This window comes from Tuber melanosporum (genome assembly GCF_000151645.1).
Source record: "Tuber melanosporum whole genome shotgun sequence assembly, scaffold_36, strain Mel28".
In the NCBI taxonomy this organism is placed as follows: Eukaryota; Fungi; Ascomycota; class Pezizomycetes; order Pezizales; family Tuberaceae; genus Tuber; species Tuber melanosporum.
The window spans coordinates 801,830-827,142 of NW_003299041.1; the positions used below are offsets into that span (position 1 = coordinate 801,830).

A 25,313-nucleotide genomic window follows, 5' to 3' on the forward strand; every position below is an offset into this window, starting at 1 on the left:
CTCTTTCTCAGCACGATGAAATCACCGAGAAAGGACAGAGATGTGATGCCGAAGGTGAGAGACTTCAGCCTCTAGGGCGAAGTTCTTCTCAACGGCACGAGACAGAACCACTGACGAATGTAAAGCGGACGTAGCAGAGGGGGTGGAGGCTCGCTTAGCCATTGCGACCGTGAAGAGACGACCATAGTGAACAACCAAAAGGATAAGTAGAAGGAAGAAAGGACTTCTAGCAAATGTAGGAGGAGGTATAATGATGAAGCCCTCAAAAGGTGTTTGAAGTTAAAGACTTGAAGCCTATCGTGAGTTAGAAATCAAGGGCTCTGATTGAATCGACACCGAACATTCATGTCCGACACGGGGTGAAAGAAGAAGGACAAGTACTTAGAACAAAGCGTGAACAACCTATCCTCCTCAGCCGCATCGGCCTCCTTATATAGTATTCTTCCCGCTCATAGCCATGTGATCCAAAGTGGTCACATGTGCAAAACCAAATCATAACAAACTAGTCATGTGACCAAAGTGGTCACATACTTAAAACCCATGACCTCATAGCGAGGTCATGTGTGAAAACTCATAAACCAATCCTAACACAATAAACAAGTCATATGACTCGACTGAGTCATATGCATAAAACCCATGACCTCATAATGAGGTCATGTGCGAAACATAAATCATATGCGCAAGGTATACCTGCAAGGCATACTCATCAGGTGTACGTCCCATAACTCATATTTGAGTCATGTGCGAAAGCATCACAAATCATATAACTCAAATGAGTCATATGTGTGAAACAATAACATACCTGTGATTCATAATCATGTGTCACATGAAAACCTTTTCCTCGCCAAGCCACCTTCGTGACAATCATTCTCACAACCACAATGTGTTCTGAGACCCAGTTGTAATACTCCGTGAAGTCCATTAGCTTCTGTGGTAGTATCCTTCCAAGTTCTAGACTCTTCTGGTTATTATAGGGTAGGTGTGAATATAATAGCCTCTTGTTGAGATCCTTTATTATTCAATCCCATCTCTTTGTACAAAAACGTCCTGTTATTTACAGCTTATGACAAAGATATCACATTTATGAAGCCTAGTGACTTCCTGAGTAGTTGGCGGATTTACTCTGTTCCACTTCCCAGACCTAACCGAAGGTCCCCTCGGACACATTCTGTACACAGGATCTGGTCAGTCAGATAGTGGTGACATATACAGTATTATGCTTATACCTTCAATTCTGTGCCATTATAGTCATAGGACGCAACTAAGTTTGATATTCATGGTAATGTGCAGGCCTCATAAGGAGGCTTGAGAGAGGTGTAGGAGACCAGGGATTCTAATTCCAAGTAGGGTTACCCTACTTAGGGTGGTTCCTAGGTATTGGATCCCCGTATTCCTAATACTCAAGGTAGTTTTAAAAACTATACTTACTAGTAGTATTAATTTATTCTTTAAACAATTTGCTTAAATATTTTCAATATATTACAGTAATAAAGATTATATGAACTGGTAGGAAGTTGTAAGAGGAAGATAGTATTGGTAATATATAACTATAATTTAATATTTAAGTATTTAGTATTAAAGAGTAAGCATTTTTTTAACATAAATATTAATTAATTTCTTTAATCTACCTTATATTTTAGTTTAAAAAAAAGAGTATTATTATATAATTTTTAATCATATATTTTTTGTTGGTTATGGTTGGGGTGGTTTTTCTGCTAATTTTTTATATTGCCATTTTGAAGGCCGTCGGATATTATAGATAAATAGTGGGATTTTACACTCAAACCCCTCTTTGGCTTGCCGGAATGTGAACAAAAAATCGACATTTTTTTCTAAAGCTCGAATCCCGTTGGCCAAAGCGCACAAAAAAATCACTCGCAACCACATATCAGCTGCTGCGATGAAAGCAAAAATCTAGTATGAAGCCCGTAAGTTGAGCCATAACCAAAGAAACGCCTGAATTTGAATTATTTCATTTGCGGCGGTATCGGTAAGAGTCTTACAAGGTCTAAACGTTTACCCTGCTCTTGCGTTTACTGAGTCCCAGGACTGGGTTGGCACGTGCTTGGGCAGCTTCAAGCTAATACCACGTGATGTGCTGATTCAGCTCTCGGGGAACCTGGTCCCAACTTTTCTTGGGTTGGGTGCCGGATGAACACCGACAACTTGCTCTCTCAGCAATCTCTCCTCCTCCTCCTCTTCCACCATCTCCCTCCTCCGACTTGATACCCGGCATCTGTTTACCGCTACCTAAAACATTATCACCAGCATGTTTGTAGCTAGGAATTTCCTTTCCCGCGCTGCCGGAAATGCTCTCAGAAAGCCCCTTGTCAACATACACCGAGTAACTGCTTTTCAAGCTTTGAAGGCAGAGCAAAAAAATTATTCCACTGGCGGTACGAGAGATTATACGGTAAGGGAGGCTCTGAACGAGGCGCTTGGTATGTTGCTCCTCGAAATTGTTGAATTGTGTTGTGTTGGGGTTGCCCCCACTAACGACTTCCACCAGCCGAGGAATTGGAGAGGGACGAGAAAGTACTTATTATGGGCGAAGAAGTGGCCCAGTACAATGGGGCTTACAAAGTCACCAAGGGATTGTTGGATCGTTTTGGCGAAAAGAGAGTTATCGATTCGCCGTAAGTTTTCTGGCGTGAGTTTATGAGAGGATATGCTAACCTTACCTAAAGAATTACGGAGCACGGTTTCGCTGGTCTCGGTGTTGGTGCCGCTCTCGCTGGCCTCAGCCCTGTGGTTGAATTCATGACTTGGAACTTTGCTGTATGCCTATCGTACAATTTGATGATGCTCCGAAGCTGACCAAGACCAGATGCAAGCAATTGACCAGATTATTAACTCTGGAGCTAAGACACATTATATGAGTGGAGGCATCCAGCCTTGCAGCATTACTTTCCGTGGACCCAATGGATTTGCTTCTGGTGTGGCGGCTCAACATTCTCAGGTAAGCGATCCAACAATCTCTACCTCTACCCCAGACACGGCCGGGGAATTGACGCAGGTATAGGATTACTCTGCCTGGTATGGCAGCATCCCGGGATTGAAAGTAGTTACGCCCTGGAGTGCGGAAGATGCTAAGGGTCTGTTGAAAGCTGCTATCAGAGATCCCAACCCAGTAGTGGTATAGTCCTACTCCTTCCTTACCTTTGGTGGGCGGTGTGCTAACCGGACGGTATTGCAGGTTCTTGAGAATGAGTGGGTCCCTTTAAGTATTTCATCTTCAGGATAGAGAAAAATACTAAGTTTGTTTTTAGGTTGCTTTACGGACAGGCGTTTCCTATGTCAGAGGAGGCTCAGAAGTCTGACTTTGTCCTACCTGTTAGTTCCAATTGGATCTCCTTAGCTAGGAGACTCTGGCGCTAACCTTTTTACTTCGTTCACAGATCGGAAGCGCTAAGATCGAGCGAGTTGGAAAAGATGTTACTCTTGTGGCGCTCTCCCGCTGCGTTGGACAAGCTCTCACCGCGGCGGCGACTCTAAAGAAGAAATATGGAGTCGAGACGGAAGTTATTAACCTCCGTTCCGTTAAGCCTCTTGATGTTGAGACCATCGTGAAATCTGTCAAGAAAACCAATCACCTGATCGCCATTGAGAGCGGCTTCCCCAGCTTCGGGGTTGCCAGTGAGATCCTTGCTCTGAGCATGGAATACATGTTTGATTTCTTGGACGCCCCGGCCCAAAGAATCACCGGCGCGGAGGTCCCAACGCCATACGCAATTGGCCTCGGTTAGTTCCTCATGTTCGATTGTTCCGAGTGCTCTTACTAACATACCATAGAGCAATTATCTTTCCCTGACGAGGACCTCATGGTTAAGAAGACTGCACAGCTGCTGGGGCTCTAGGGAAGGCAAAGGCAGGTGGCCAGGAGTGGGGGGGTTCGGAAGCGATGGTGTTAGCAGACGTAAGCCTTTGGCTGCAGCAAAGCGCTCTTTGAGTTACTCCCCTTGGCGATGTTAGTGGTGTTGGGTCTCTGATTTTTTTCCTCACATTTCCTTCGCGATCGTAGGACTGCTTCTGTTTTGTTGGATGCACACGTGAAGTGCATGCTCGTTCAACTCTTCCGGAGATTGGCTTCCTTTCTTTCCTGTTTTATATGGTTCACAAGCCAAGCGGGGTGGCGGTTTGGATTGGGCTTTTATTATCTTCTTTCTTTTGTAGAATAATCTTAGACAACCACTTGATAGAGAAGGCTCTTTCCAGCACCGGCTCACCCTCTCCACGTAGTCTTTGTGCCCTAGCTATATGCGTTCAAATGAGGCTTAGAATGCGATAGCATACCCAACGATTTTTGGAAATCTCCAGGGGGGGAAATAAGCGATTCACTTGCGATATCATAAGCGATGGATTCTCTGCACCGGACTTCGCGGGAACCATCATGTTCCGGAGACGTTAAAAAATGTCGGGTACAATACTCTCAGTACACCAGTGTAGGTGACCATACAGTGCCTTGCCCACAGGTCTGTAGGGGCTTTTGTGCTCAAATTCTATCGCCCACAAGCCGGGCCCCCCTTAAATCTGGGTAAACGTGATTCAGAGTTAACTCATAGGTTATCACTCGTCAAAATTAGGGTTCGCAAGTCATGTCTGTATAGCCTACGACAAAATGCCGACGGTAACTCACCCTAAATTCACTAGACGCCATCGGCCGCGCCATTGATAGCTATCAAAAGTATGTGTAGAAGAATTCGGAAGGTAAACTAAAAGATCGAGGGGGGAGGATAAGGGGACTGGGTCAGGAGAGGCATCGGGGTCAAGCACGGTCTACTCACGGATTTCACAGCGAGCTCGGCCTTGCAACTCAGGAGGGTAAAATGGCATTCGCCGATATTGTGTCCCACAACTGTAATTTACGGTGAAGAGTCAGTTGTGCACGATACCGCAACGTACCGTATTATTCGAACACTGATGGGAACCCAATTTTGGGTCAAAATTCTTAGGTTCAGATTTTAGAAAAAAAGCCCGCTGGCGGAAGGACTCCAAGTGGCTGGGATAGCGAGGATTCCGTGCTACCAGCTGCTATGGTAATTTACCTATTGACTGCTTGTCGAAATGTTCTCGTGGGCATCAGACATCCCCCCAGAGGTAGGGTTAGGGTTCCAGGACACCCCTCTCCCGGCCATTGCGCAACATCACCTTATCGGCGGGGCATCCCTGCACAAACCGCGGATCTTAGTCTATCACAGAGGGAGAGGGAGAGAGAGCTGCAAACAAATAAACCCGGGTTTCCAACACGAGTTAAACGTACCAAACCTCTCTCCCTTCCATCTCCCGTCCTCTTCTCCTACGTCTTCCGAGCCGGCCCAGCACGGCCCCAATTTCCTGGTTTCCTTGCTTCTCTATTCCCTCAAAATAACCACTGCAGTGCTTAGGCTCGTGCGGTAGTAACGAGAAGTTTTCTAAATGACCGGAAGTGACCAAGGGAGTTTGACCAGGACTCTTAAAGACCTATTCGCTGGGGCAGTTGGAGGGGTTGCGCAGGTTCTTATAGGTCTGTTTTGCTTGTTTTTCGAGGTGCTTTAATTGGACTGTCTTGAGTTGGGCGCAAACTAATGAGTTGACTTGTTGTAGGACAACCTTTTGGTAAGATTTTTATTACCTCTACGCAGAGTGCCGCTGCTGGTGGTGGTATGGCTTGGGATGGGTGGGGGTCGCTGACTCCTATTTTTTAGACATTGTTAAGGTTAGGTTGCAGACTTCTTCGCACTATGTGGGTGCGCTGGATGCTGCGGCAAAGATTTATAAGAATGAAGGGACTTTGGCGTTTTATAAGGTTCTTACCAACTTCCTACATTCTTCCAATATAAGCTAATGACTATGCTACGGTAGGGAACCTTGACTCCATTGATCGGGATAGGGGCCTGTGTCAGCATTCAGTTTGGAGCATTCCACGACGCACGTCGCAGGATTGCGGCATACAACGCTCAGAGACATCCCGAGAGAACCGACCTCACCTATGGGCAATACTACCTTGCCGGTGCCGCTGCTGGAGTGGCAAACAGTGCTCCCCCTCTTCTCGCCCCTTCCTCTCCAAGAGCATACTAACGACCCCCTTCCCCTCCAGGTACAATCTCCGGTCCGATAGAGCACGTCCGTATCCGCCTCCAAACCCAACCCCACGGTGCCGCCCGCCTCTACGATGGCCCGGCAGACTGCGTCCGCAAGCTTCTCAAAACCGGCGGCGTAGCGAACGGCCTCTACCGTGGCGAAGTAGTCACCATCCTTCGAGAAGCTCAGGCCTATGGGGTCTGGTTCCTGACATTCGAATACCTCATGAAGATGGAATCTCGCAACAAGCCCCGCTCCGACATCCCGTCGTGGAAAATTGCACTCTACGGAGGTCTTGCGGGAGAGGCGCTCTGGCTCGCCTCTTACCCCCTCGACGTCGTCAAAAGTAGGATGCAGACGGACAGGATTGGGAGTCATCGTGCCTATAAGAACATGAGGGATTGCTTTGCAAAGACCTATGTAAAGGAGGGGTTCATGGGGTTCTGGAAGGGTCTAGGACCGACGCTGTTGAGGGCCATGCCGGTGTCTGCGGGGACGTTCTTTGTGTATGTTCTCCCAGCCCTACTGCGCTGGCTCCCCACGATAATTTGCTTTGGCGTGAGTGGTGCTAATGAGGGATTTATCAGGGTTGAAACTGTCATGAGAGCAATTCACTAGGATGGTTTCCCATTTCGTTCCTATGATATATCTCATGTTTGCCCCATTTGCGGATAGGTAGACAGTTTGTTTTGACAGTTTGTTTGTAGAGAACCTACGATTGACACCATGTGATACATCCTTGTCCTTTAGCTTCCCCCTCTTTCTTGTTGTTTCTTACGATGCGATGTCTGGCACTTTTTTCCTTCCTCTCTGTTTCCACCAATTTCCCCAAGAACACTGTCTATAGGAAGCCCGTTTTTTTGTTTCAACTCTAGGATACAGTACGGAGCAGAATTGTATATACAAATAGAGGGAGTTTCGTATTTACCTAACGGCCCGCAAATGCATCCGTTCCCGCGTCCGCTCCATTATCTTATCTAATTGTCATATTCATATTCTGCTGGCCGCTGCTCATCCTCAGGCCTAACCTGCACAGACTCCAACTCTGCCTCCCTAATCCTCGCCAGCCTCCCCGCCTCGCCAGCCCGGCCAAGTATGCCTGCGACAAGTTGAACAGCCCTCAAACTATCATCATTGCAAGGAATCGGATACGTAACCCTAAGCGGATCCATATCCGTATCCACAATCCCAATAGTCGGCACCCCAGCAAGTGCACACTCATGCAAGGCAACCGAATTCTCCATGGGATTCAGCACGACCACAAGGTCCGGCACGACGACCCTGCCATCATCGATAGGCTTCAGCGAGACGACGCGATCCGCCATATCCCGCTCGACAACCTTCCTCTTCCGCAGCAGATTATGAGCATTAGTTATAGTCCCCGCGATCCACCAATCGAACACGTGTGCCCCACCGCACATCTTGGCTGCGTTTATGACGCAGCGTTCCTGCCCCTCGCGCGTCCCGATGAAGACTATGAACCCACCGGCGCGCGTGATCCCCTCGACGACCCTGGCCGCCCGTCGGAGGTGCGCTGCTATGGTTTCCAGGGATATGATGTGGATGTTGTCACGGATGCCATGGATATAGCGCGCGTTGCCCGGGTTCCAGAGGGAGGTCAGGTGGCCGAGGTGTGCGCCCGAGGCCATGAAGAGCTCGAGGGTTATGTCTCGCGGTCCTGGGGGGTGGTTGACGGCGATGTGCGGTCTGTAGATCCGGCCGGGGATGGAGCCGAGTTTTCCTGTGGTGTTTTCTGGAAGTTGGGTGTTAGTGCTGGGTGGGGTTTAGTGTTGGGGGGTGGAGGGGATGCACGGAATTGCTTGAAATTCTCGTATTCTTGGGATCTGGTGAAGGCTTGACTTTGACCCTCTAATTTGTCACTGGCCGGGCCGGTGGCACTACTGGACTGTGTTGGATCTGAGGATTGGGAGATGCCGACCCTTCCCTCTCCAGGAGTCACCTCTGGCCCCGTGTTGGTACTTCCATTCTGCTCGGAGGTGATTGCTCTGGCGAAATTTCTTGCGGCCCCGGAAAGCGAAGTCAATCGGCCTGCAATTCGAAGATATCATCAGTAGACTCCCCGTATTCCAGCGATTTAGTAGGACGATTTCATGCTAGGTAGGTAGACATACTCTGTCGTAAGGCCAATTTCCCGAGGATCATGGTGTGGTTTGATGGTGTGAAGTTGGTCGTTCGTCCAACACGAGAGGCGGTTCAAAATATCTTGGCACCATCCTGGTTTCCCCCCACACTGGCGCAAAAAAGTGATTTACGGTACGATATGATATAATTTCTGGCTCTTTATTCCGCCCAGATGACCATGTGCTTCTATTTATTTCAAAGTTTTTTGAAGAAAATACATGACAAGTTGAGGAAATTCCTCGACGGCGGACCTAAACAGAATTTGATCCGCCCTAGAAAAAATATTAAAAAAAAAAAAAAAAAAAAAAAAAGACCACTGCTTCACACGGAATTGGAAAACCCCACCCGCATCGTCCCCTTGTCCCTGCCGGTAACCTACTCCCGGTACCTATCCAAGGATAACTGAGCGTTAATGAATGGGGGAAAGTGAGGATTGAAAATCGAAAATCGGTACGATGCACGTGGAGAGCGAATAAAAACTCGCATCAGGTGTATAATACAAATGAACTACTTCGAACGGGAAATGGGGTGTTTTGGAAAAACATGCGAACTCCATCAGTGATCGATATACCCTCTCATCAACCCCCCAGAGTGGGTAAGATCCAACGCTCATCTGCGAATTTCAAATGAAGACCTCGATGATTCGCGAAGCTCACGCAAATCAAGCGAGCTTCGGCTACCCTGGTCGAAGCTTGCTCTCATCGAACTAGAAGAACTTCTGCGTCTCTGCCTTCTAGCTTCGTTAGGGTCCACCGGGGTCAAACCAGCGCTCCTAGCAAATATATTAAGAATATCTGTCAAAGATACTACTCCCATCAACCTGCCACTAAGATGCGCCCCTGGAAGGGCCCCGGCGGTAAGGGTGGTTGGTGCTGTGATCGGGAAGGAAGAAGAAGAAGGAAGCGGGGAAAGCACAGATAGTGGTGGTACTGCAACTGCTGGGGGTATAGTGGGTGTTGGTGGGGCAGTAGACGCCGGACTAGGGGTTTCGACAATCCACATTCTACAAACAAATTCAATGTCAGAACAACGTAGAACGAATGTATTTCTAGAGGGGCCTACTCACCTATGCGCCTGTGTTGCTACAATCTTTGCTACCGTGTGTGCGAGGGTTGACTGAGCATTCACGTGAAATACCGGATATGAGTCTTTGCCATCGCTTAACCCTCTGTCTGTCAAAATAACTGACAAAAAGTGCAGGCAGGGGGATTTCAATAGAGGCATTGAACTTGATCTTGTGAGATACTATGAAAAGAGATTCAGCTTGATATTTGTAGATTGGATGCCGAGCACCAATGATACAAAGGGGGAATGAGCTTACTTTGACATCCCAAGTCGAAATATTCCCGACCACATTGTGCTGATTGTCTACAACAGCCAATGAAGACACGCCCTCGGAATTCATCAATTCAAGTGCATCGAGAACTTTTTTGTCCCCACTACGACTGCGTTAGCCCCATTGCATTCTAACCTACGAAATAAATTTCGCAGACTATTCCGTTCGCCGGATACGTACTTGATCGAGATGACTTCTCCAGAACCTATATTCAAATCACGTAGGGAGCGAGGGTAAAGCTGATCTATGGCAGGGAAACTCCTGCCGTGTTCCCAGAAGAAGGATATTAGACGCAGTTGGCTAATCATCCCGATAACCTGGTTTGTCCCTTCACGGACAACCGCGATTCGATGAACCCCACTTCCAAACACCTCAACAACTTTGGCAAGGCCCTCGGTCTCTGGAACAGTAATGAACGGATCCTTTTTCCCGAGATCCTTAACAAGTTTTACGGGAATAGTGGCCCCTGCTCGAGCTTTCCTCGCCAACTCTTCGAAAGACGACATGTCCTCATCTTCATCGGGCTGATATAACCCCATTATTAAGAGGAGAAATGCCGTCAAGTCGCTATAGTCGAAGGTCCCACATACGGACTCCGCATTAGGGGACGACCTAATTGGAAGCGACGAAAGTTCGTTGTGGATAAGAGTCTAAGCACTGCGAGTGAGTAAAACGATTTTGGCGAGGTCTTTTTGTATTCCACAGATCAAACGAAAGGTATGCAAATACGTCATAATATCAGGCGCATGATGCTGGAACTAGGGGGCAGAAATCGGGGAGGGCTCACCTGGCATGCTGACTCGACCGGGGTGTCAAGATCCACGAACAAGAGCTCCTTATTGCTGAGCAGTTCGCCCACCTTGACAGCTCTCCAGTCCCGTAGTGGCACACCCTCTTGCTTTGGAGGGCTAGAGAGGATATCGGCCATTGACTGCTGTGAAGACACAGAGGGATGCCGAGAGGGTGAACGTGGAGATGGAGGGTGAGCAGCTCTTAAACTGCCAGTGCTGGGTCTGGAAGTAAGGCTGCTCTTACTGCTGGCAGGTGGGGAATAAGGAGGGGATTTCTCGTCCGCCATCTGTATAATGCTTGGTAGTTTGATGTTTAGTGAGATATGTTTCTGTTGCTTTGATGCGCAGCAAGTAATGGAAGGGTATGAAGTAGGGAAGCTCAGATGAGGGAAGAGACAAGCTTCAGCGAGTCAGCAACCAAGAAGAGATCAGTCAGTTGATTGGACAATTTTGCTTGGCTCTCCCCTTACTTCCTCCTTCTGCTATCCGTGTTTCCCTTTTCTTGTCTCTCCCGCCTTTTTGTTCCCCTTCTCCTTTCCTCCTTCACCTAGATAGAGCCTGATTGTTTTTTGATTTTGTTTTCCCTTTTTTTTCTTTCTTAAGAAAGATACTGCAAGTTTGTGTGATCAGGAACGAAGGATGTAGGTAAAAGAGAGGAGGGGGTATGGGTAGCGCAGAGCAACTGACGAGATAGCCGCGGGGTGGGGAAAAAGGCTTAGCATCGCTAGGACGGCATGGCAACCGTGTCATCCCACTTGGTCCCGGTATGTACCGGTATGACGCGACCATACTGCTAGGGTGAACCTGAGTCGCGCAACAAAACGGTTCGCGTCTTCCTCAATACACTTTACGCGTCAGGCCGCGGCAATCCAAAACACCGGGTGCAGTACTGTACCGCTACCCCCAATTAGCAATGAGGGGGAGTGGTGGCACACTACAGTACGGTACTATACTCGAGTACACTTTACGGCACAGGCATCAACGTTTATGTCATGAACAAAAACACCAGGTCACAAACGGCGGTCAAAGTCACGGCTTCAAAAATTGATCGCAATGTGATTCAGTAGCGCAAACATCATAAGTGACATTATCGTGCCCTTTTATTGCACTTTCAGGGAATTTCCACTATGCTCGAGTACATTATCATCCTCCTACAGTACAGTACTTGTACCGCACATACCTCCCAACCCTCTCACTCCCTTTAGGGGCAAAGAGATGCTCCCCCAATATATCCCGGTCAGGCTCTTGACATGATAACAATCATAAGTTCCTTCGCTTAAAGGTTTTTATCACGACGTTACCATTACCGTAGGTTTTATGCTATTGTAGGTATCATACCAAATCTATACCACCGGAATACTCGCGCACAAACTACTTGGGAAAAACATAGACCATAATAGTAATGATGCATTCCTGAGAGGAAAGGTTGTCGGCCTAAGTTTTCCAAGAATGTTAAAAAGAAAAAAGAAAAAAGAAAAAGAACCCCCCCCTAGAGCTATGAAGATCCCGTTCTATGGCCAAGATCTCCTCTACACAACGCATACTTTCTTAACCTATGATATGATTCTTGCGTTTTCATCCCAACTCCTTCTTGGCGGGGGGCAAAATACTGACAACCCCATCAGGCAAAACGTGCTGTGAGAGGGAAAATATGCCCCAAGGATCGTGGTGGAAACATGAGCAAATGAGAATCTTCTCAATTCATGCCCAATATATTCCATTGCGCATTACCAGTAATGGTAATTTCTGGGTGTAACTATAGCGGGCGGCCTAAAAATCAATGCACGAACCCATCGCATTATGATTACCACATATCATGTTTTATTATCAAGGTGTCTGCAGACCAGCTATTATTGATCAGAGTGACGAGACTGGGGGGGGGGTGGAGGTGAAACTTGTGGGATGGTCTTGCAGGATCACGCTCCTCTTGATAGATAGGGAGGTAATTTCCTGTAGGTAATTTATATGATACTGGTATTGGTATCACCAATGGGTCATTGCTGGTCTTGTAGAACCACATCATCATAAAGTTGAATGGTATGTTCATCATGCATCACTCGGCATACGATGTTTGAGGCCTAATTCTGTGTCGGTAGAGGGGAACGAGGTTCCGAAAGTTTAGGCCTTCCAGACACCCCCGCCACGGCAAAATGGTAAAAGAGCCTATTGTGGGTGGACCGGTTGGCCCAGCGAGAGTGCCTTCCTTGGTTTCTTGAGCTGCACACAACGTGTCATAGCCGATACAGGACCTATAGACCCTCGTTTTTCAAGGGAATAGCGACCCCCATATACAGTACTGTACCCTCCATCCACTCACTGACAGGGGCCATAGCCTCATAACGGGATACCGAACCCAAACTGTTCAGCTGTTGAGCCCATTAAGGTTTAGTTTGATGATGACAGACGATCTCCGTGCTCCTCACACCAATGAGGCTCGTCGGGGTCAATTGGGTGGTTTCCCTGGCTGTGATGATGATGGTGTGGGTGGATAACGATCTTGGTCTTTTTTAGATAGCTGCAGCATCTGCCGTATCATACGGGTTCATAATGCTGTGCGCTCGCGGGGGGAAGAGACCTTGAGCAGGTGATCACGAGCCGTAAGTGTGTCTGCGGGATTCTAAAAAACAAAAAGGAAAATTTTATCAACGACCAATGTGAATGTCTATAATTTCTTGGTATTGAAGTATCATAGCACACTATAAGTTGATAAATTCTGGATATGCCTTCACATAAGTGCAACTCACACCACGTCCGAAAAATCTCAGATCTCTCTCGCTCTGGTTGGAAAAACTGTACCATACTGGTCTCGACTCATTCAGGAAAGTGGCTGTACTAGTACAGTCCCTGTGCAATACTACAGATACCGGTAGCCTGCTCAGATGGTAGATAGCAGGTGGTTCTGCGCTATGGTAATCCGTTGTGGAAACCAAGGGCGTTTGTGTGAGCGTGGGGCATTGTGCCCATGGGGTTCCAGGAAAGTTTTGCTATGAAATAAGCTTCGTGAAGGGTTGCCGGTAGGGTAGTTATGAGACACCCCGTGCGCTACCATTAAGATTGTATGATCGACACACTTTTTTCGCTAGGCATATTGTAGTTGAGAACGCTAGCTGTTTAAGGCGAGATGTCCGGGAACTCCAGTTGGCAACAGAAGCGAGTGTGTTGAAGTAATAAATGTGGGGCTTGTCAGCAACCAAGCTTTCGGGCCCTTATCCGTCCATTGACTTTTGTATCAGTACGAGTACCGTACCGGTACGGTACTCGTACTTAACATCCTCCATCTATTCTCCGAAGAGAAACATCACGAATTGCATCCTGTTCCCCACTTGCCCTCCTCCACTCCTGTTCTTTCCAGTGTCCACCACCAATTCTGTCGTGGTCACCAGAAAACATAGGTTCGGCTTCTTCCTGCCCTTTGACCTGTGATCGCGCTTGCCCACATAGGTACGCGTCACAAAGGAGCCGTATACCTCACGCCCTAACGTCCACCCCCACCCACCCACACAAGCCTTTCTCTCTTCCCTTCCTTCCCTTCCTTCCCTTCCCTCCCCCCTCCCTCCCTCCCCTCCCTTCTCTCTTCCTTCCTTCACTTCATCCCTCCCTCCCTCCCTCCCTTCCCCCCTTCTTATCTCGACATCAACTCTCCCTCTCTCCCTCTCTCCCCACACTTTCCTAACACCTTCATCTTTCATCTACCTTGTCAACCCAACACACAAATTCTACCCATCATACAAGTAAGTTAATCCCCTCCCTTCATATAATTCCTGATCATCCTCTGTTTCTGCTTTTTATTTTCACTACCTCTTGGTTGCTTTTTAAAATATTCACTTCTTCCGCATTATTTCATCAACCATTCCTTAACTCTAACAGCTGAAAAGCAAAAAAAAAAAAGTACTCATCAAAACAACCCAATGGCTACTCATACGGAAGGTGTAAGTTTTCATCTGTTCCCTTATTTCACTTCATTATATTTTGCCCCTCCTAACCACCTGCAACAGGACCTTCCGAAACGCCCTGCCTTTGGTACTAAAGGGAGACCTGCTACTATCGCCTTGAATTCATATGCTGTTTCTAGATTCCCCACTCTTGCCATCAACCAGTACGATGTAAGTTGGTTTCTGTTTCTACTCTCTTTTGTTTTTAGCTTTCAGAGGTGTTAAGTTTGGAGCAGGTTACCATTGGCTCTGGTAATGAGAAGCGTGCCTTGATCAAGAAAATTTGGTTCTCGGACAAACTGCAATCGGAGTTCGGAGCCGCAAAAAATACTGTATTGTTTGATGGTAGGAGACTCCCTGGTGATTCATATCTAACATAATTTACTAAACCATATATAGGCAATAAGTTGGCATGGTCTGTGACCTCGTTCCCTTTTGGAGATCGTCATGTTACCAGTGTCGACCTTGATGAAGGTAAAGTTATCCGGATCTCCATTCTCTCACCATTACCAACCATCACTAACCATAGTTTCTCTAGGTGATGGTCGTCCGGCGAGGCGAGGTGGCGGACCCGCTAGAGATAACAAACATCGTGTCGTCATTCAAAAGTCTGGTAGGGTCCCGCTTCAGGTCGTTGAGGCCTTCGTGAAGGGGGATTATCGCCTGGACAATGATGTTCTTGTCGGGATTAATTTCCTTGACCACCTCATGCGGGAGACCCCCAGCAAGCATTTTATTACGATCAAACGTTCCTTCTTCCAATCAGCTGGGAAAACCCCAATGGAACGCGGTGTTGAAGCATGGAAGGGAATTTTCCAATCGGTTCGTGCTACTCAAGGTGGTCGTCTTACCATCAACGTTGATGTCGCAACGACTGTGTTTTGGAGTCAGGGCACAGTGTTGGACATTGCGTGCCGTATGACTTGGAACGGTAGCATTCCCCCTCATTAGTTTTGTTATTTTGATCGATACTAAAGCTTTCTATAATAGGTTCTCCCGAGGATCTTCAATCAAAGATTGTTAAGGAGCACGGTAAAGGCGTGATATCTCGTGATTTGCGCCGTCTCAGGCGGGTCTCCTTCTTCTGCACCCATCGTAAGCGCGATACCGAGGTTCGAAAGAAGGTTTATACAATCGAGGGATTTGACCAGAATGCGATTGATTACACATTTGAGATGAAGCGTCATAACGCTGATGGAGGTGTTACCACTGAAACCATCACCGCTTATGATTACTTCCTGAGGCAGTACAATTTGAGACTGAAGTATCCTCAGCTTCCCTTAGTCAAGACCCGGAAGAAGGGTGAAGTTTTTCCAATGGAGCTGTGCCACATCCAGGAGGTAGGGTTGCTCTTATCATGGAGAGTTGGATCGCGCTAATTCAAGTTAACACCACTTCTAGGGCCAACGTTATCCGTTCAAGCTCGATGATCGTCAAACGGCGGAAATGATCAAATTTACTGTTCAAGTACTTTGTCCTGAGATCACTACTTTGGACGGATTTCGTGCTAACATTCCTGGTACAGCGCCCGACTATCCGCATGGAACAAATCAAGTCAAATGTGGCCCAGTTGGATTGGAAGAAGGATCCCATCCTTACAAAATATGGTATGGAAATTGATACCAATATGATCAAGGTTTGTACACATTTAACTCGCATTTCGCAAGGTAGTTATTCTAACTTCGCTTTAGTCCAAAGGTCGTATTTTGAACGCTCCCAAGATTTGCTATGGTGACGGTTCGACCGATCGTGTGTTTACTCCACGCGACGGTAAATGGGACCTTCGCGGGAAGAAGTTTGCTAAAATCGGTGCCCCACTCAAGGGTTGGGGTTTCATGATCTTCGCGCCGCAGAGGAACTGCGATGAGCTTACTGTGAAAACCTTTATCCGGCAGTTGGTCTCAGTATACATCGGCCATGGTGGGCAAGTTCAAAATAAGGAACCGATAATCATGTACGCGGACCCAAAGAAGTCCGTCGGGACTAATATTTTCGAGCTTTACAAGAAAGCCGGGAATCAAGTCCAGGCCAAACCCCAAATGTTGTTTTTCGTTCTTAGTGCCAAATCGCCCCAGCCATACAATGAGATTAAGGCATTCTGTGAGCTCAACATTGGTGTTGTTTCTCAATGTGAGCTGTCCTCCCCCCTTTCCCCCTTCGACTCAACTAACATCCCTGACAATAGGCGTCCAATCGAGGCATGTGGCTCAGGCAAAGGCGCAATATTGCTCTAACGTTTGCATGAAGGTCAATGCTAAGCTTGGTGGCACGACTTGTTTTCTTGACAAGAGCGATCACCCTCTTTTCGGCAAGGAGGCGAGTATCATCGTGGGCGCTGATGTTTCTCATCCAGCCCCGGGGATCACCAAAGCTTCTTTTGCTTCTATGGTTGGATCTACTGATAGTATGTCTCTCTTTGTTGCTTGGCAAATATCTTTATCTAATGATTCTCGAAAATTTAGTGCAGGGTAGTCGTTTTGCAGCCATTTGCAACACAAATGGTCAGGGCAAGGAGTGCATTACTACCAACAATATGGTTAAATTCATGTGTACCCTTTTGCGCGCCTTTCGGCAGGAGACCACCAAGATACCTATGCGTATCTTCTATTTCCGCGATGGTGTTAGCGAGGGCCAATATAAACAGATCATTGACGACGAGTTGCGTGATATGAGGGAGGCATGCAAGGTTTTGCAGGCCGACTATAACCCAAAGATCACTGTCACCATTTGCTCTAAGCGTCATCATACTCGCTTTTTCCCAGTCGAGCGCAACGCGCAAGACAGGAACGGCAATTGCCTCCCTGGAACAATCGTTGAACGTGATGTTACTCATCCAACCGAATACGATTTCTGTGAGTTCTCCTGCGTTGCATTTTAAAGGTGCATTTTTGCTAACATATTAGACCTTGCGGCTCATAATGCCATCCAAGGGACTGCGCGCCCGGTTCACTATCATGTCATCCATGATGAAAACAAAATGCCGGTTGATATGTTCCAGGCGTTGGTTTACAACTCCTGCTACACTTACATTCGCGCCAGTAATTCTGTGTCATTGAGTATGTTAAATTCTCTCCATTTTTTGAGACTATCGCTAACAATCTCTTAGTCCCGGCGGTTTATTACGCCCATCTAGCATCATCTCGTGCCCGTGCTCATGAGGTTGCTGATGAGGGCAATACAATCACGACCACTACTTCTGGTGAGAAGAGGGACCCGGGCGATGTGGCTGATATTAGGCCTCTTCATGATACCATCAAACATGCCATGTGGTATGTTTAAGGGGCCATGCCATGCCATCGGGGGTAGCATTGATCGTGATTTCAACTTTCGTTCCTATTTTTCCATGTATGTTTGGATTCTGTATGGGGCGCAACTTTTAGTTTTCAAATGGCGATCTTGTCTTGTAGTCCTAAAATAAAAATAAAAACCTTGGTGAAACCACCTTTCGGTATCTTTCTTTGATTGTACTCGATCGAGTACATGGGATGTGATATGAGTTGGGTGCGGTGGGTTAGGGGAGGGATGCGGTGCGCTCAAAGTACTGTTTAGATGTAAGATGCTATCATGCCCCAGTAGTAAACTGAGTGTTTGTATTTCAGGCTGAACAATTTTTCATGGAGTCGAACCAAAGGCTAGTATGATACCGGCATGGGTATTGGAGGAAATCACTGGCTTCCCGGAAAGTGTGTAGAAGCCGACGTTCTGATGCAGAGAGTATTACCATGCGTAGAGAGTGTTCTCAGTAGCATTTTTAGGTCTGCGTACGGTACCTTATATCATAATACAGTGTTGGAGCATAAAACTCTACACTTCTCGCTTTAGCAGGATTCCGGGAGAGTGAGCGGTGTATGATAGCATTCCAGTATCGCATACCGGTAGGCTAATACTTGTACTCGTACAGTATCTTGAAGAGCTAGAATTGCAGGGTGGCTTATTGAAACTTCCAAGACTGGAATAGCGGATCGCAAGAGTTAAGAATGTGGTAGGCTACCGTATCGAGCATGCCGACAGATGGTTGGTTACAGTAACTTTATCCCTAGGGACGCCGCCCTTGAGTGGTGGTGATTTTGAGCCTCTACTGTAGGGTCAGATGGGTGCCTGCTGCCTGTCTGTATCATAATAGGATACCGATAAGAGTATGCTCACGGGTGTTGTGGTGTGGTGCTTGCCATTTGCAGGGATTAGGCCTAATCGGAGCAGATAGTCTCGCATACCGGTATATTGTGGTACAATACTTGTACTGTACTAGTAGTACAGTACTCAAGTACTGTGCTCGAGCAGTGGAGTACCGGTAAGCACCAACATTTAGGAATTCTGCTGTAGAGTACTGGTATTGCACTAATACTGTACTGTGTCGTGTATATGGTATCATAGCACTGTACAGTCTATACTGGTAGTCTAGAGCCCTTGCGCGACTGACTAGTCCGCAGGGTGCTTTTCCAAGGGACACTAGAACGGAATTGGGCTTTAACCTTCAGGTACGATAAATCAACGGTTACAAAGGCCAGACACCACCACCCCCTCTCCGCCCAGCTCTTCCAAGCCCAGTTGCATAAAGGCTCTGGCAGTACAGGCACTGCGGTATGCCACTCGAGCATCTAGGGTGTGCTTTGCAGTTTGGTGGAATATTTGGCTATATACCCAACTCGTTAAATTGATCTCAAATTTCGTTGGCATCATATATATATCTCTGTTGCTTCACGAGTCCAGTGGGCTACGGTATGATATGGTGATAGAGTGTATTCAGGGAATTGAGTTTTGACTCTTTTCGTTATCACCGTACCCCTCTACGAGTACTCGTACAGTTCCCCTCCCCTGACGGCAACTTCCCAGCACCATCACCGGCACCACGGTGCCACACCAACCAACAGGTTGTTTGTTATTCAGCCTCAGTCCCACCAAACCCTCCCTCCTTCCTACCTTTCCATCCTGCCATGCGCCCGCACCACCTGCCCTCGAGCTGACATCTTCTGTCTGACTTTTGAAATCCCATAAGTTAACTGTCCCCCCCCCCCCGCTTTGGTACTCTCTCGCCTTACCATCTCCATCCTGCACACTCTCCTATCGCTTGATATTGAAACCAGAAATCTACTACCCCTACTTCCGTCCCTTTTGTTGCTGACTGGAACCAGCTTAGACCCCGTCCAAGCTATTGATCTGCACATCGTCGCTTCCCATAACAATTCTCTAACCGAGCTATCAAACTGCAATGAGCGCGGTCCCCGAAAACTCATCGGCCCCCCAAAAACCACAGGTCCAACCTTGCCGTTACAAGACTGGTAAAACACTTGGCTCGGGGAGTTACAGTGTCGTGAAAGAGTGTGTCCATATTGACACAGGGAGGTATTATGCTGCAAAGGTCATTAACAAGAGACTCATGGTTGGAAGGGAGCACATGGTAAGGCCACCTTACCACGAGCAAATTTTTTTCCCCAAGACCATGTTGGTCTAATCACTTTTCCCCTGGTTTGTTTGCGCTAGGTTCGAAACGAAATCGCTGTTTTGAAGAAGGTTTCTATGGGTCATCAAAATATTCTCACTCTGGTAGATTATTTCGAGACTATGAATAATCGCAAGTGCCCTTATATACGCCACGGGGCTTCTCAGAGACTAACTATTTAAAGTTTACCTTGTCACCGATCTTGCTCTCGGAGGAGAATTGTTTGACCGGATTTGTCGGAAGGGATCCTATTACGAGTCTGATGCATCCGATCTCATTCGCGCCACTCTATCGGCAGTTGCTTACTTGCACGATCACGGGATCGTGCACAGAGGTCGACTCCGCAGTTGAAAGATTGAATAGTTGAGATGCTGATTAATTTGGAATGTAGATTTGAAGCCCGAGAACCTGCTTTTCAGGACTGCGGAAGATAATTCAGATTTGCTGATTGCTGATTTCGGCTTATCTCGAATAATGGATGAGGAGCAGTTCCATATATTGACCACAACATGCGGTACACCGGGATATATGGCACCCGAAATCTTCAACAAGACTGGTCACGGGAAACCAGTGTAAGCTCTGCGCTCCTGTCGGGTCTGCCTCTTTCGAGTACTAACTGTGATTAGTGATGTTTGGGCTATCGGTGTTATTACATACTTCCTCCTCTGTGGATACACACCCTTCGACAGGGATAACCATGTAGATGAGGTAACTGCGATCTCCCAAGCAGACTACAAATTCGAGCCAGAAGACTACTGGAAAGATGTCTCTGAAACAGGTCCTCCCATCATTTCCCACACTCCCTTCTGTTCTTCCACTCCGCTGACAATAATTCACCCCTGGCAGCTCGGGACTTCATCCGTGGTTGTTTAACCATAGATCCGAGTGCCCGCATGACCTGTCACAAGGCCCTAGAGCACCCCTTCCTGGTGGAAGGGTACAGGGGCAATGACCTTCTCCCTGTCGTTCGCAAAAACTTCAACGCTAGAAAAACCCTCCACGCTGCTATCGACACTGTTAGGGCCATCCACAAACTGCGTGAGGGTGGGACAATGGATGGCGCGCTGAGTATCAGCCCCGAAAGCCAGAAAGAGAAGGAGATAGAGAAGCAGACTGTGGGACTTTGGAGGAAGCCTGCAGGCGGAGTTATGAAACCTTAAGTATTGGTTGCGTGAATCCGGTCTCGTTTTCTCGCCCTTGCTTTTCACGCACTCGGTGAATAGGGCGAGTATGTTTCTATTTCGGTGCTCTATTATTCGTTTTTTCCCCTCTTCCCTTTTCTCGTTACCTTTTCTTGTGTGGGATTTGGCTAGATGGTTGTAGGGGGCATGTTGGTCGTGTGGAAGGGTGTTTGAGTTTTACCTACTTTCTGAGTCTCTGTCCGTCTGTCCATTAGCCTCTAAGGGCGGGTTAGAATTTTCTGTGTTCTTACTATGGCTATCTATATGCTGGCCGGCTTATCTTGTTTTGGATGTATTTTCGACAGTGCCGAACCGTGGTCAACGATGATTTTTTATCCATCTTGTGGGCTTTTTTTTCCTTTTTGCGTTTTTTGTCCTGCCTCTCCGCCCTTCCCCCCTTGCTCCCGCTTTCCCGGTGGGGCGTCCGCCGGAAAGGAGAAGGAAAAGGAGAGTGATAATATGAAGTCTTATCTGTCGGGGTCTTTCTGGTTGTGATTTTTCTGTTCCCTCACTCGGCCTTCATTACCTGTCTACGTTAGGCCCGGTGGCTATCCCTAATGAAATTGGAATGTTGCCAAAGGACAAGTTCGCATTCACGATTAGTCACTCGATGAGTAGGAAACAGGGAACAAGTCTTATTTTTTTCTTCTTACGTACTAGGCTTACATGCTGTAATCTTGGCTAACAAGCGGGACCCACTAGTGAGAGTATCTCTGCGGGCCTGGGCGGTTGTTTTGCCTGTTTGCCTGTTTGTCGAGTCACCGCCGTTGATGCCGGAATACCGGTAGGTTAGGCCATAATGGTAGCCTCCCGGGAATTTGGCTTCGCTTTTCAGGGTAATGGACTGACGATTCTAGAACAGAGCACAGGCAATGATATCACAGGTTTTTACCGCGGCGCCTCACGGCGCTCAATTTCGAAGCTTTTCCGGCTACTTACAATGATGCGGCGGGCAGGCAGGCACTAGGGTATAACGCTTGTAGAATATGAAAGGCATGGAAGAAACTAACTAGACTAGCTAACCACCTCACTGTTCAAGCGTTCCCAGCCTTGTTAGTTTTAGTATCTCCAGCAGAAATCTCCAGCTCTCCCATTCCCCCGGTGACCCCTTCGGTTTCCTTCCCCTTCCCTTTTTCTGCCGCTCCCCCTTCCCCTTCCCCTTCCCCTTCACCCTCCATCACCACCTCCTCCGTACGTCCGATAGGGGCCGCCAACTCCGGACATGTTTCCAAGAGGAACTTGGCTACATCCTCCTTATTAGCCGACTGGGCTTCGAACAGAACGTTGTGCCCGGCATTATTGGTGACCGTGGGCTCCGCACCCCCGCGCTCGATCAACAGCTTGACAATGTCCAGGTGCCCATTCAAGGCAGCCCAGTGCAGCGGTGTGTTCCCACTGCTGTTGCGCTGGGCCACGAATGCATGCGGTTTGTGTGGGTTTGGGTTTGTCGGGGTGGGCCTGGGGAGCAGGGTTAGGAGGTATCTGGCGACCTCTGTGAGTAGAGTTAGTAACAAGTGAATGGATGGATGGATGGAAGTACCGTAATGACCGTTCGCGGAGGCCATGTGGAGGGTGTTGTTCAATGATTCTTTGCCTTTGGAGGCGGTCAGGAGGTCCAGGGGCAGGACCGAGGGCGGGGCCTCATTCGCCAGCGTGAAGAGCAGTTCCTGCAGCTCTTTGAGTTCGCCCTTCCGGCAGAGCTCCAGGAGCACGTCTATCACCCGGTAGTCTAGGGGGATTGGTAAATCGGACTTTCTGGTTGATCGTTGGAGGTAGTGAGTCATTATGAGATGTTTTTGGTGAAGGTTTTTCGGTGGTGATGTTGGGGGGGGGTTTTAAGGCAGTTTTGAATGAACGCAGAGGGGTGGATAGTAGGGTTTGACCAGTCTGCAGTACTCGAGTAGATAAGGGTATGATAGATAGGGCAGACACAGCTATGACGTTTTTAGTTCGAGTCGGTAGGGTGATGCGATGCTGTTCGTAAGCGTGAAAGTGCTCGAGTAGCGATTTGTTGTGATGGTTAGCGGTTGATGGAGATTCTGAGAGCTCTAGCCCAATAGCGGGGGGGTTTTATACCCCGCCAAAGTGGGATAGGTAGGCAAACCTGCTATCGGGCCAGTGCTGCCTAATAGCGGGGAGGCTCTCCCATCGCACGGTATCTTGGCATTGATTTTTATCATGATATCAACGCAATATAATGGGCTATCAGTCTGCAACGGCCCCAAACGAGGTGTCATAAGTCATAAATATTGTGCCATGGTAATATTCTGCTGTACTCGTACGTACAATACGCTTAAAAATGCAGGGGCACCTGACGGCCTTTTTTTTCTTTGCCTCAGTTCGCAACTGGGGGTCCATTGTTCAGTTGAAGAGGGGGGGCGATGGGTCTTGATTATCGAGCAGACCAGATGCCTTTTTTTCCCCTTCAATAAATTTATTAATCAATGCGTGGACTGTGTTGTGGCTCGGGGGGCTGAGGGGCTCCGTTGGCTTGGCATTGTGCATAATAGTGGAGGAGGTGGGGGCGTGGGAGATTGCGCTTTGAGTATCTGCCTTGTGAGGGGCTAAAGCGAGTGATGCTTTATGATCATTTGGAACCACGAGGATTCCTATCATACCAAACACTTTTCTCCTTGCATCATACAAGCGTTCTACGCTCGTGGCAGGCGAGCTATGGTATATGTACAGTTGGTAGTTCTTTCTGGCTCTGCTGTCCCTTATAGTTTCGAGCAGATCACATCCGTACTGTCCCACACCGTCTTGGTTGGAAAATGGTAGACCACTCGGGGTCACCTGCGGTTTGTGGGGGTGTCTGTATATGGCTACGGGGTGGCGTCTCGGTTTTTCCGGCTCTGGAGTTTACTGAGGACTCCGGTCCTCCAGAATCGCAGGGCCGGTCGGGCCCTAAAGTGTGGCTAATTCTGAAGCACAAAATGGCCACAGACCTCTTCCAGTGGAAGATCTCTGCTCTGCCCTTCTCGGAAAACCAACTCTCGACTTTGCCGCACATGCGCCTGCCCTGGGAGTACCACAGTGCAATTGTGGCACATATTTCCAGCGGATTGGGTCCATTTCTATTGGGTCCCTGAGCCGGTGAGTGCTCCATTCATTCAGTCTAATGTAAAGCTGCAAGGTCTGACTAGAAAGCCGGTCCCCTGAGATGTCGGTAGGTAGCAGACGTTTCACTGACTGTTCCTATACCGCCACTATACTAAAGCCACACATGTGCGATACCCGACATATTAGAGGTATCCGGCCCCGGAGCTGAAGAACGTTTAAGCTATACATGTTTTTCGAGTTGAAGGACTCTGGGGTGAGCAACTCCCTTTTTGCATAAATATGGTAGGATATCTCAAAACTTGGTGCTCGAAAAACGCCTTCTCGACCACCGGTATGGGTTCCTCTATTAAGAATAAAGGTGAATCACCGCTTCAGGCAGCAGACGGGTGGCTAGCCAGGGCTTGTCCCTTTTTTATTTATTTCTAGTTGCCTGCTACGCTCACCCTCTGGTGGGGTGTTGAGCTCCCAGGTTTCCCTGTGCACATTAGTTTTGACTGGACCCTTAACCGTTAGACTGTGGGAATGGGTCGATGATACCCGTTTTTTGTGCTTTTACCACTCGAAGGAAACATTTTGCTCCTCTCAGATAATCTGGTTTCCTATTTCCTCACACACCCAGTTCCAATTGGTCTGTAGTTTTATGCTCCCACTTCGCCTGACTTGAGTAATTTTCCTGAACTCTCTCTAACTCGTTTTAGCACTGCAATATTGCCCTCTTTCCCTCCCGCTTTCCGTAGCGGAATCCCAGCTCCCGGTCTGGCCCGTACGTGCTCTATGATACCATGACAGCCGCTAGAGCGATCGAGCTGTTCTTCCATTTCGATGTACGACCAATGCACTGACCGAGAAGCTCCCTGGCACGACAACGGAAAAGACGAGGGACGAGAGAGCATTCTGATGAACGGAATCTTATTGCCGTGTCCAATAACGTGGATATTGAACCGCTCCTCTAGAGGACATCTGCTTACAGCTCTTTCATCTAAATTGAGCAGTACCTTACAGGGGGTCCGGTATTATACCCCTCTGAGGATGAGGGGAAGCAGGCAATCGGCCCCTCGTAGTCCTACGTACTGGATCTCTCTCTTTCACACACCAACGAGGAAATATCCAACTAGCCAAAGCATAGATCCTAGAGGAGACCGGGGACTGCTCTTCCTTTTCTTCCCTTTTCCCCCTTACCCTCGCCTGGCCCCGGACCTCACTACAGTCCGCTAACCGCTTTGGAGATAGAAATAATACGCTCGCGCAAGGTCCCAGGCGGGTGCAGAAATGGGAGGGAGGGTATGTGCAGCGGTGAGCATGGGGCGAGCATGAAGCTTCGCCACCTCCACCGATGGATCTAAGCAGTTTGTATGGAATGTTGGTAGATGG

General features: G+C 48.0%; 7 protein-coding genes; 4 read left to right on the forward strand and 3 right to left on the reverse strand.

Moving 5' to 3' along the window:
- Positions 1 to 2,219: 2,219 nt before the first annotated feature.
- On the forward strand, positions 2,220 to 4,203 carry GSTUM_00007537001 (uncharacterized protein). XM_002839497.2 has 9 exons: positions 2,220 to 2,441; positions 2,510 to 2,636; positions 2,688 to 2,778; positions 2,828 to 2,959; positions 3,023 to 3,136; positions 3,197 to 3,210; positions 3,270 to 3,333; positions 3,399 to 3,741; positions 3,793 to 4,203. The coding sequence occupies exons 1-9, from the start codon at positions 2,270 to 2,272 to the stop codon at positions 3,855 to 3,857; spliced, it is 1,122 nt and encodes a 373-aa protein (XP_002839543.1). The 5' UTR covers positions 2,220 to 2,269; the 3' UTR covers positions 3,858 to 4,203.
- Positions 4,204 to 5,202: 999 nt separating this feature from the next.
- Positions 5,203 to 7,052, forward strand: GSTUM_00007538001 (uncharacterized protein). XM_002839498.2 has 5 exons: positions 5,203 to 5,503; positions 5,685 to 5,785; positions 5,842 to 6,013; positions 6,077 to 6,566; positions 6,648 to 7,052. The coding sequence occupies exons 1-5, from the start codon at positions 5,416 to 5,418 to the stop codon at positions 6,676 to 6,678; spliced, it is 882 nt and encodes a 293-aa protein (XP_002839544.1). The 5' UTR covers positions 5,203 to 5,415; the 3' UTR covers positions 6,679 to 7,052.
- A 31-nt stretch (positions 7,053 to 7,083) lies between these two features.
- On the reverse strand, positions 7,084 to 8,223 carry GSTUM_00007539001 (uncharacterized protein; the record flags this gene model as incomplete). The annotated part of the gene is made up of 4 exons (XM_002839499.1): positions 7,084 to 7,113; positions 7,176 to 7,813; positions 7,873 to 8,109; positions 8,193 to 8,223. 4 exons carry the CDS (start codon positions 8,221 to 8,223, stop codon positions 7,084 to 7,086), a joined length of 936 nt encoding a protein of 311 aa, XP_002839545.1.
- Positions 8,224 to 8,811: 588 nt separating this feature from the next.
- Positions 8,812 to 10,466, reverse strand: GSTUM_00007540001 (uncharacterized protein; the record flags this gene model as incomplete). The annotated part of the gene is made up of 5 exons (XM_002839500.1): positions 8,812 to 9,205; positions 9,269 to 9,447; positions 9,524 to 9,641; positions 9,719 to 10,188; positions 10,326 to 10,466. 5 exons carry the CDS (start codon positions 10,464 to 10,466, stop codon positions 8,812 to 8,814), a joined length of 1,302 nt encoding a protein of 433 aa, XP_002839546.1.
- A 3,525-nt stretch (positions 10,467 to 13,991) lies between these two features.
- Positions 13,992 to 17,703, forward strand: GSTUM_00007541001 (uncharacterized protein). XM_002839501.2 has 14 exons: positions 13,992 to 14,060; positions 14,205 to 14,258; positions 14,325 to 14,432; positions 14,498 to 14,606; positions 14,661 to 14,735; positions 14,800 to 15,192; positions 15,252 to 15,601; positions 15,663 to 15,728; positions 15,787 to 15,897; positions 15,953 to 16,391; positions 16,447 to 16,665; positions 16,724 to 17,113; positions 17,165 to 17,317; positions 17,368 to 17,703. Exons 2-14 carry the CDS (start codon positions 14,238 to 14,240, stop codon positions 17,538 to 17,540), a joined length of 2,607 nt encoding a protein of 868 aa, XP_002839547.1. The 5' UTR covers positions 13,992 to 14,060; positions 14,205 to 14,237; the 3' UTR covers positions 17,541 to 17,703.
- Positions 17,704 to 19,210: 1,507 nt separating this feature from the next.
- On the forward strand, positions 19,211 to 21,224 carry GSTUM_00007542001 (uncharacterized protein). XM_002839502.2 has 8 exons: positions 19,211 to 19,256; positions 19,399 to 19,659; positions 19,743 to 19,837; positions 19,886 to 19,922; positions 19,960 to 20,035; positions 20,093 to 20,273; positions 20,328 to 20,479; positions 20,548 to 21,224. Exons 2-8 carry the CDS (start codon positions 19,471 to 19,473, stop codon positions 20,859 to 20,861), a joined length of 1,044 nt encoding a protein of 347 aa, XP_002839548.1. The 5' UTR covers positions 19,211 to 19,256; positions 19,399 to 19,470; the 3' UTR covers positions 20,862 to 21,224.
- A 621-nt stretch (positions 21,225 to 21,845) lies between these two features.
- On the reverse strand, positions 21,846 to 23,260 carry GSTUM_00007543001 (uncharacterized protein). XM_002839503.2 has 3 exons: positions 22,423 to 23,260; positions 22,298 to 22,374; positions 21,846 to 22,195 (listed from the first exon to the last, which is right to left on the reverse strand). The coding sequence occupies exons 1-3, from the start codon at positions 22,664 to 22,666 to the stop codon at positions 21,917 to 21,919; spliced, it is 600 nt and encodes a 199-aa protein (XP_002839549.1). The 5' UTR covers positions 22,667 to 23,260; the 3' UTR covers positions 21,846 to 21,916.
- Between the last annotated feature and the right edge of the window lie 2,053 nt (positions 23,261 to 25,313).

Bases quoted from the DNA above. Each gene is read 5' to 3' on its own strand.
- GSTUM_00007543001 (XM_002839503.2), bottom strand. From the start codon at position 22,666: ATGACTCACTACCTCCAACGATCAACCAGAAAGTCCGATTTACCAATC. The intron at 22,375-22,422 runs GTACTTCCATCC...CTCTACTCACAG, and splicing joins CTCCGCGAACGGTCATTACG to AGGTCGCCAGATACCTCCTA. The intron at 22,196-22,297 runs GTGGCCCAGCGC...GGGGGTGCGGAG, and splicing joins CACACAAACCGCATGCATTC to CCCACGGTCACCAATAATGC.
- GSTUM_00007538001 (XM_002839498.2), top strand. From the start codon at position 5,416: ATGACCGGAAGTGACCAAGGGAGTTTGACCAGGACTCTTAAAGACCTA. The intron at 5,504-5,684 runs GTCTGTTTTGCT...CCTATTTTTTAG, and splicing joins GGTTGCGCAGGTTCTTATAG to ACATTGTTAAGGTTAGGTTG. The intron at 5,786-5,841 runs GTTCTTACCAAC...ATGCTACGGTAG, and splicing joins GGACTTTGGCGTTTTATAAG to GGAACCTTGACTCCATTGAT.
- GSTUM_00007537001 (XM_002839497.2), top strand. From the start codon at position 2,270: ATGTTTGTAGCTAGGAATTTCCTTTCCCGCGCTGCCGGAAATGCTCTC. The intron at 2,779-2,827 runs GTATGCCTATCG...GACCAAGACCAG, and splicing joins TCATGACTTGGAACTTTGCT to ATGCAAGCAATTGACCAGAT. The intron at 3,334-3,398 runs GTTAGTTCCAAT...CTTCGTTCACAG, and splicing joins AGTCTGACTTTGTCCTACCT to ATCGGAAGCGCTAAGATCGA.
- GSTUM_00007542001 (XM_002839502.2), top strand. From the start codon at position 19,471: ATGAGCGCGGTCCCCGAAAACTCATCGGCCCCCCAAAAACCACAGGTC. The intron at 19,923-19,959 runs GTTTGACCGGAT...TCCTATTACGAG, and splicing joins CTTGCTCTCGGAGGAGAATT to TCTGATGCATCCGATCTCAT. The intron at 20,480-20,547 runs GTCCTCCCATCA...CACCCCTGGCAG, and splicing joins GAAAGATGTCTCTGAAACAG to CTCGGGACTTCATCCGTGGT.
- GSTUM_00007541001 (XM_002839501.2), top strand. From the start codon at position 14,238: ATGGCTACTCATACGGAAGGT. The intron at 16,392-16,446 runs GTGAGCTGTCCT...CCCTGACAATAG, and splicing joins CATTGGTGTTGTTTCTCAAT to GCGTCCAATCGAGGCATGTG. The intron at 17,318-17,367 runs GTATGTTAAATT...ACAATCTCTTAG, and splicing joins CAGTAATTCTGTGTCATTGA to TCCCGGCGGTTTATTACGCC.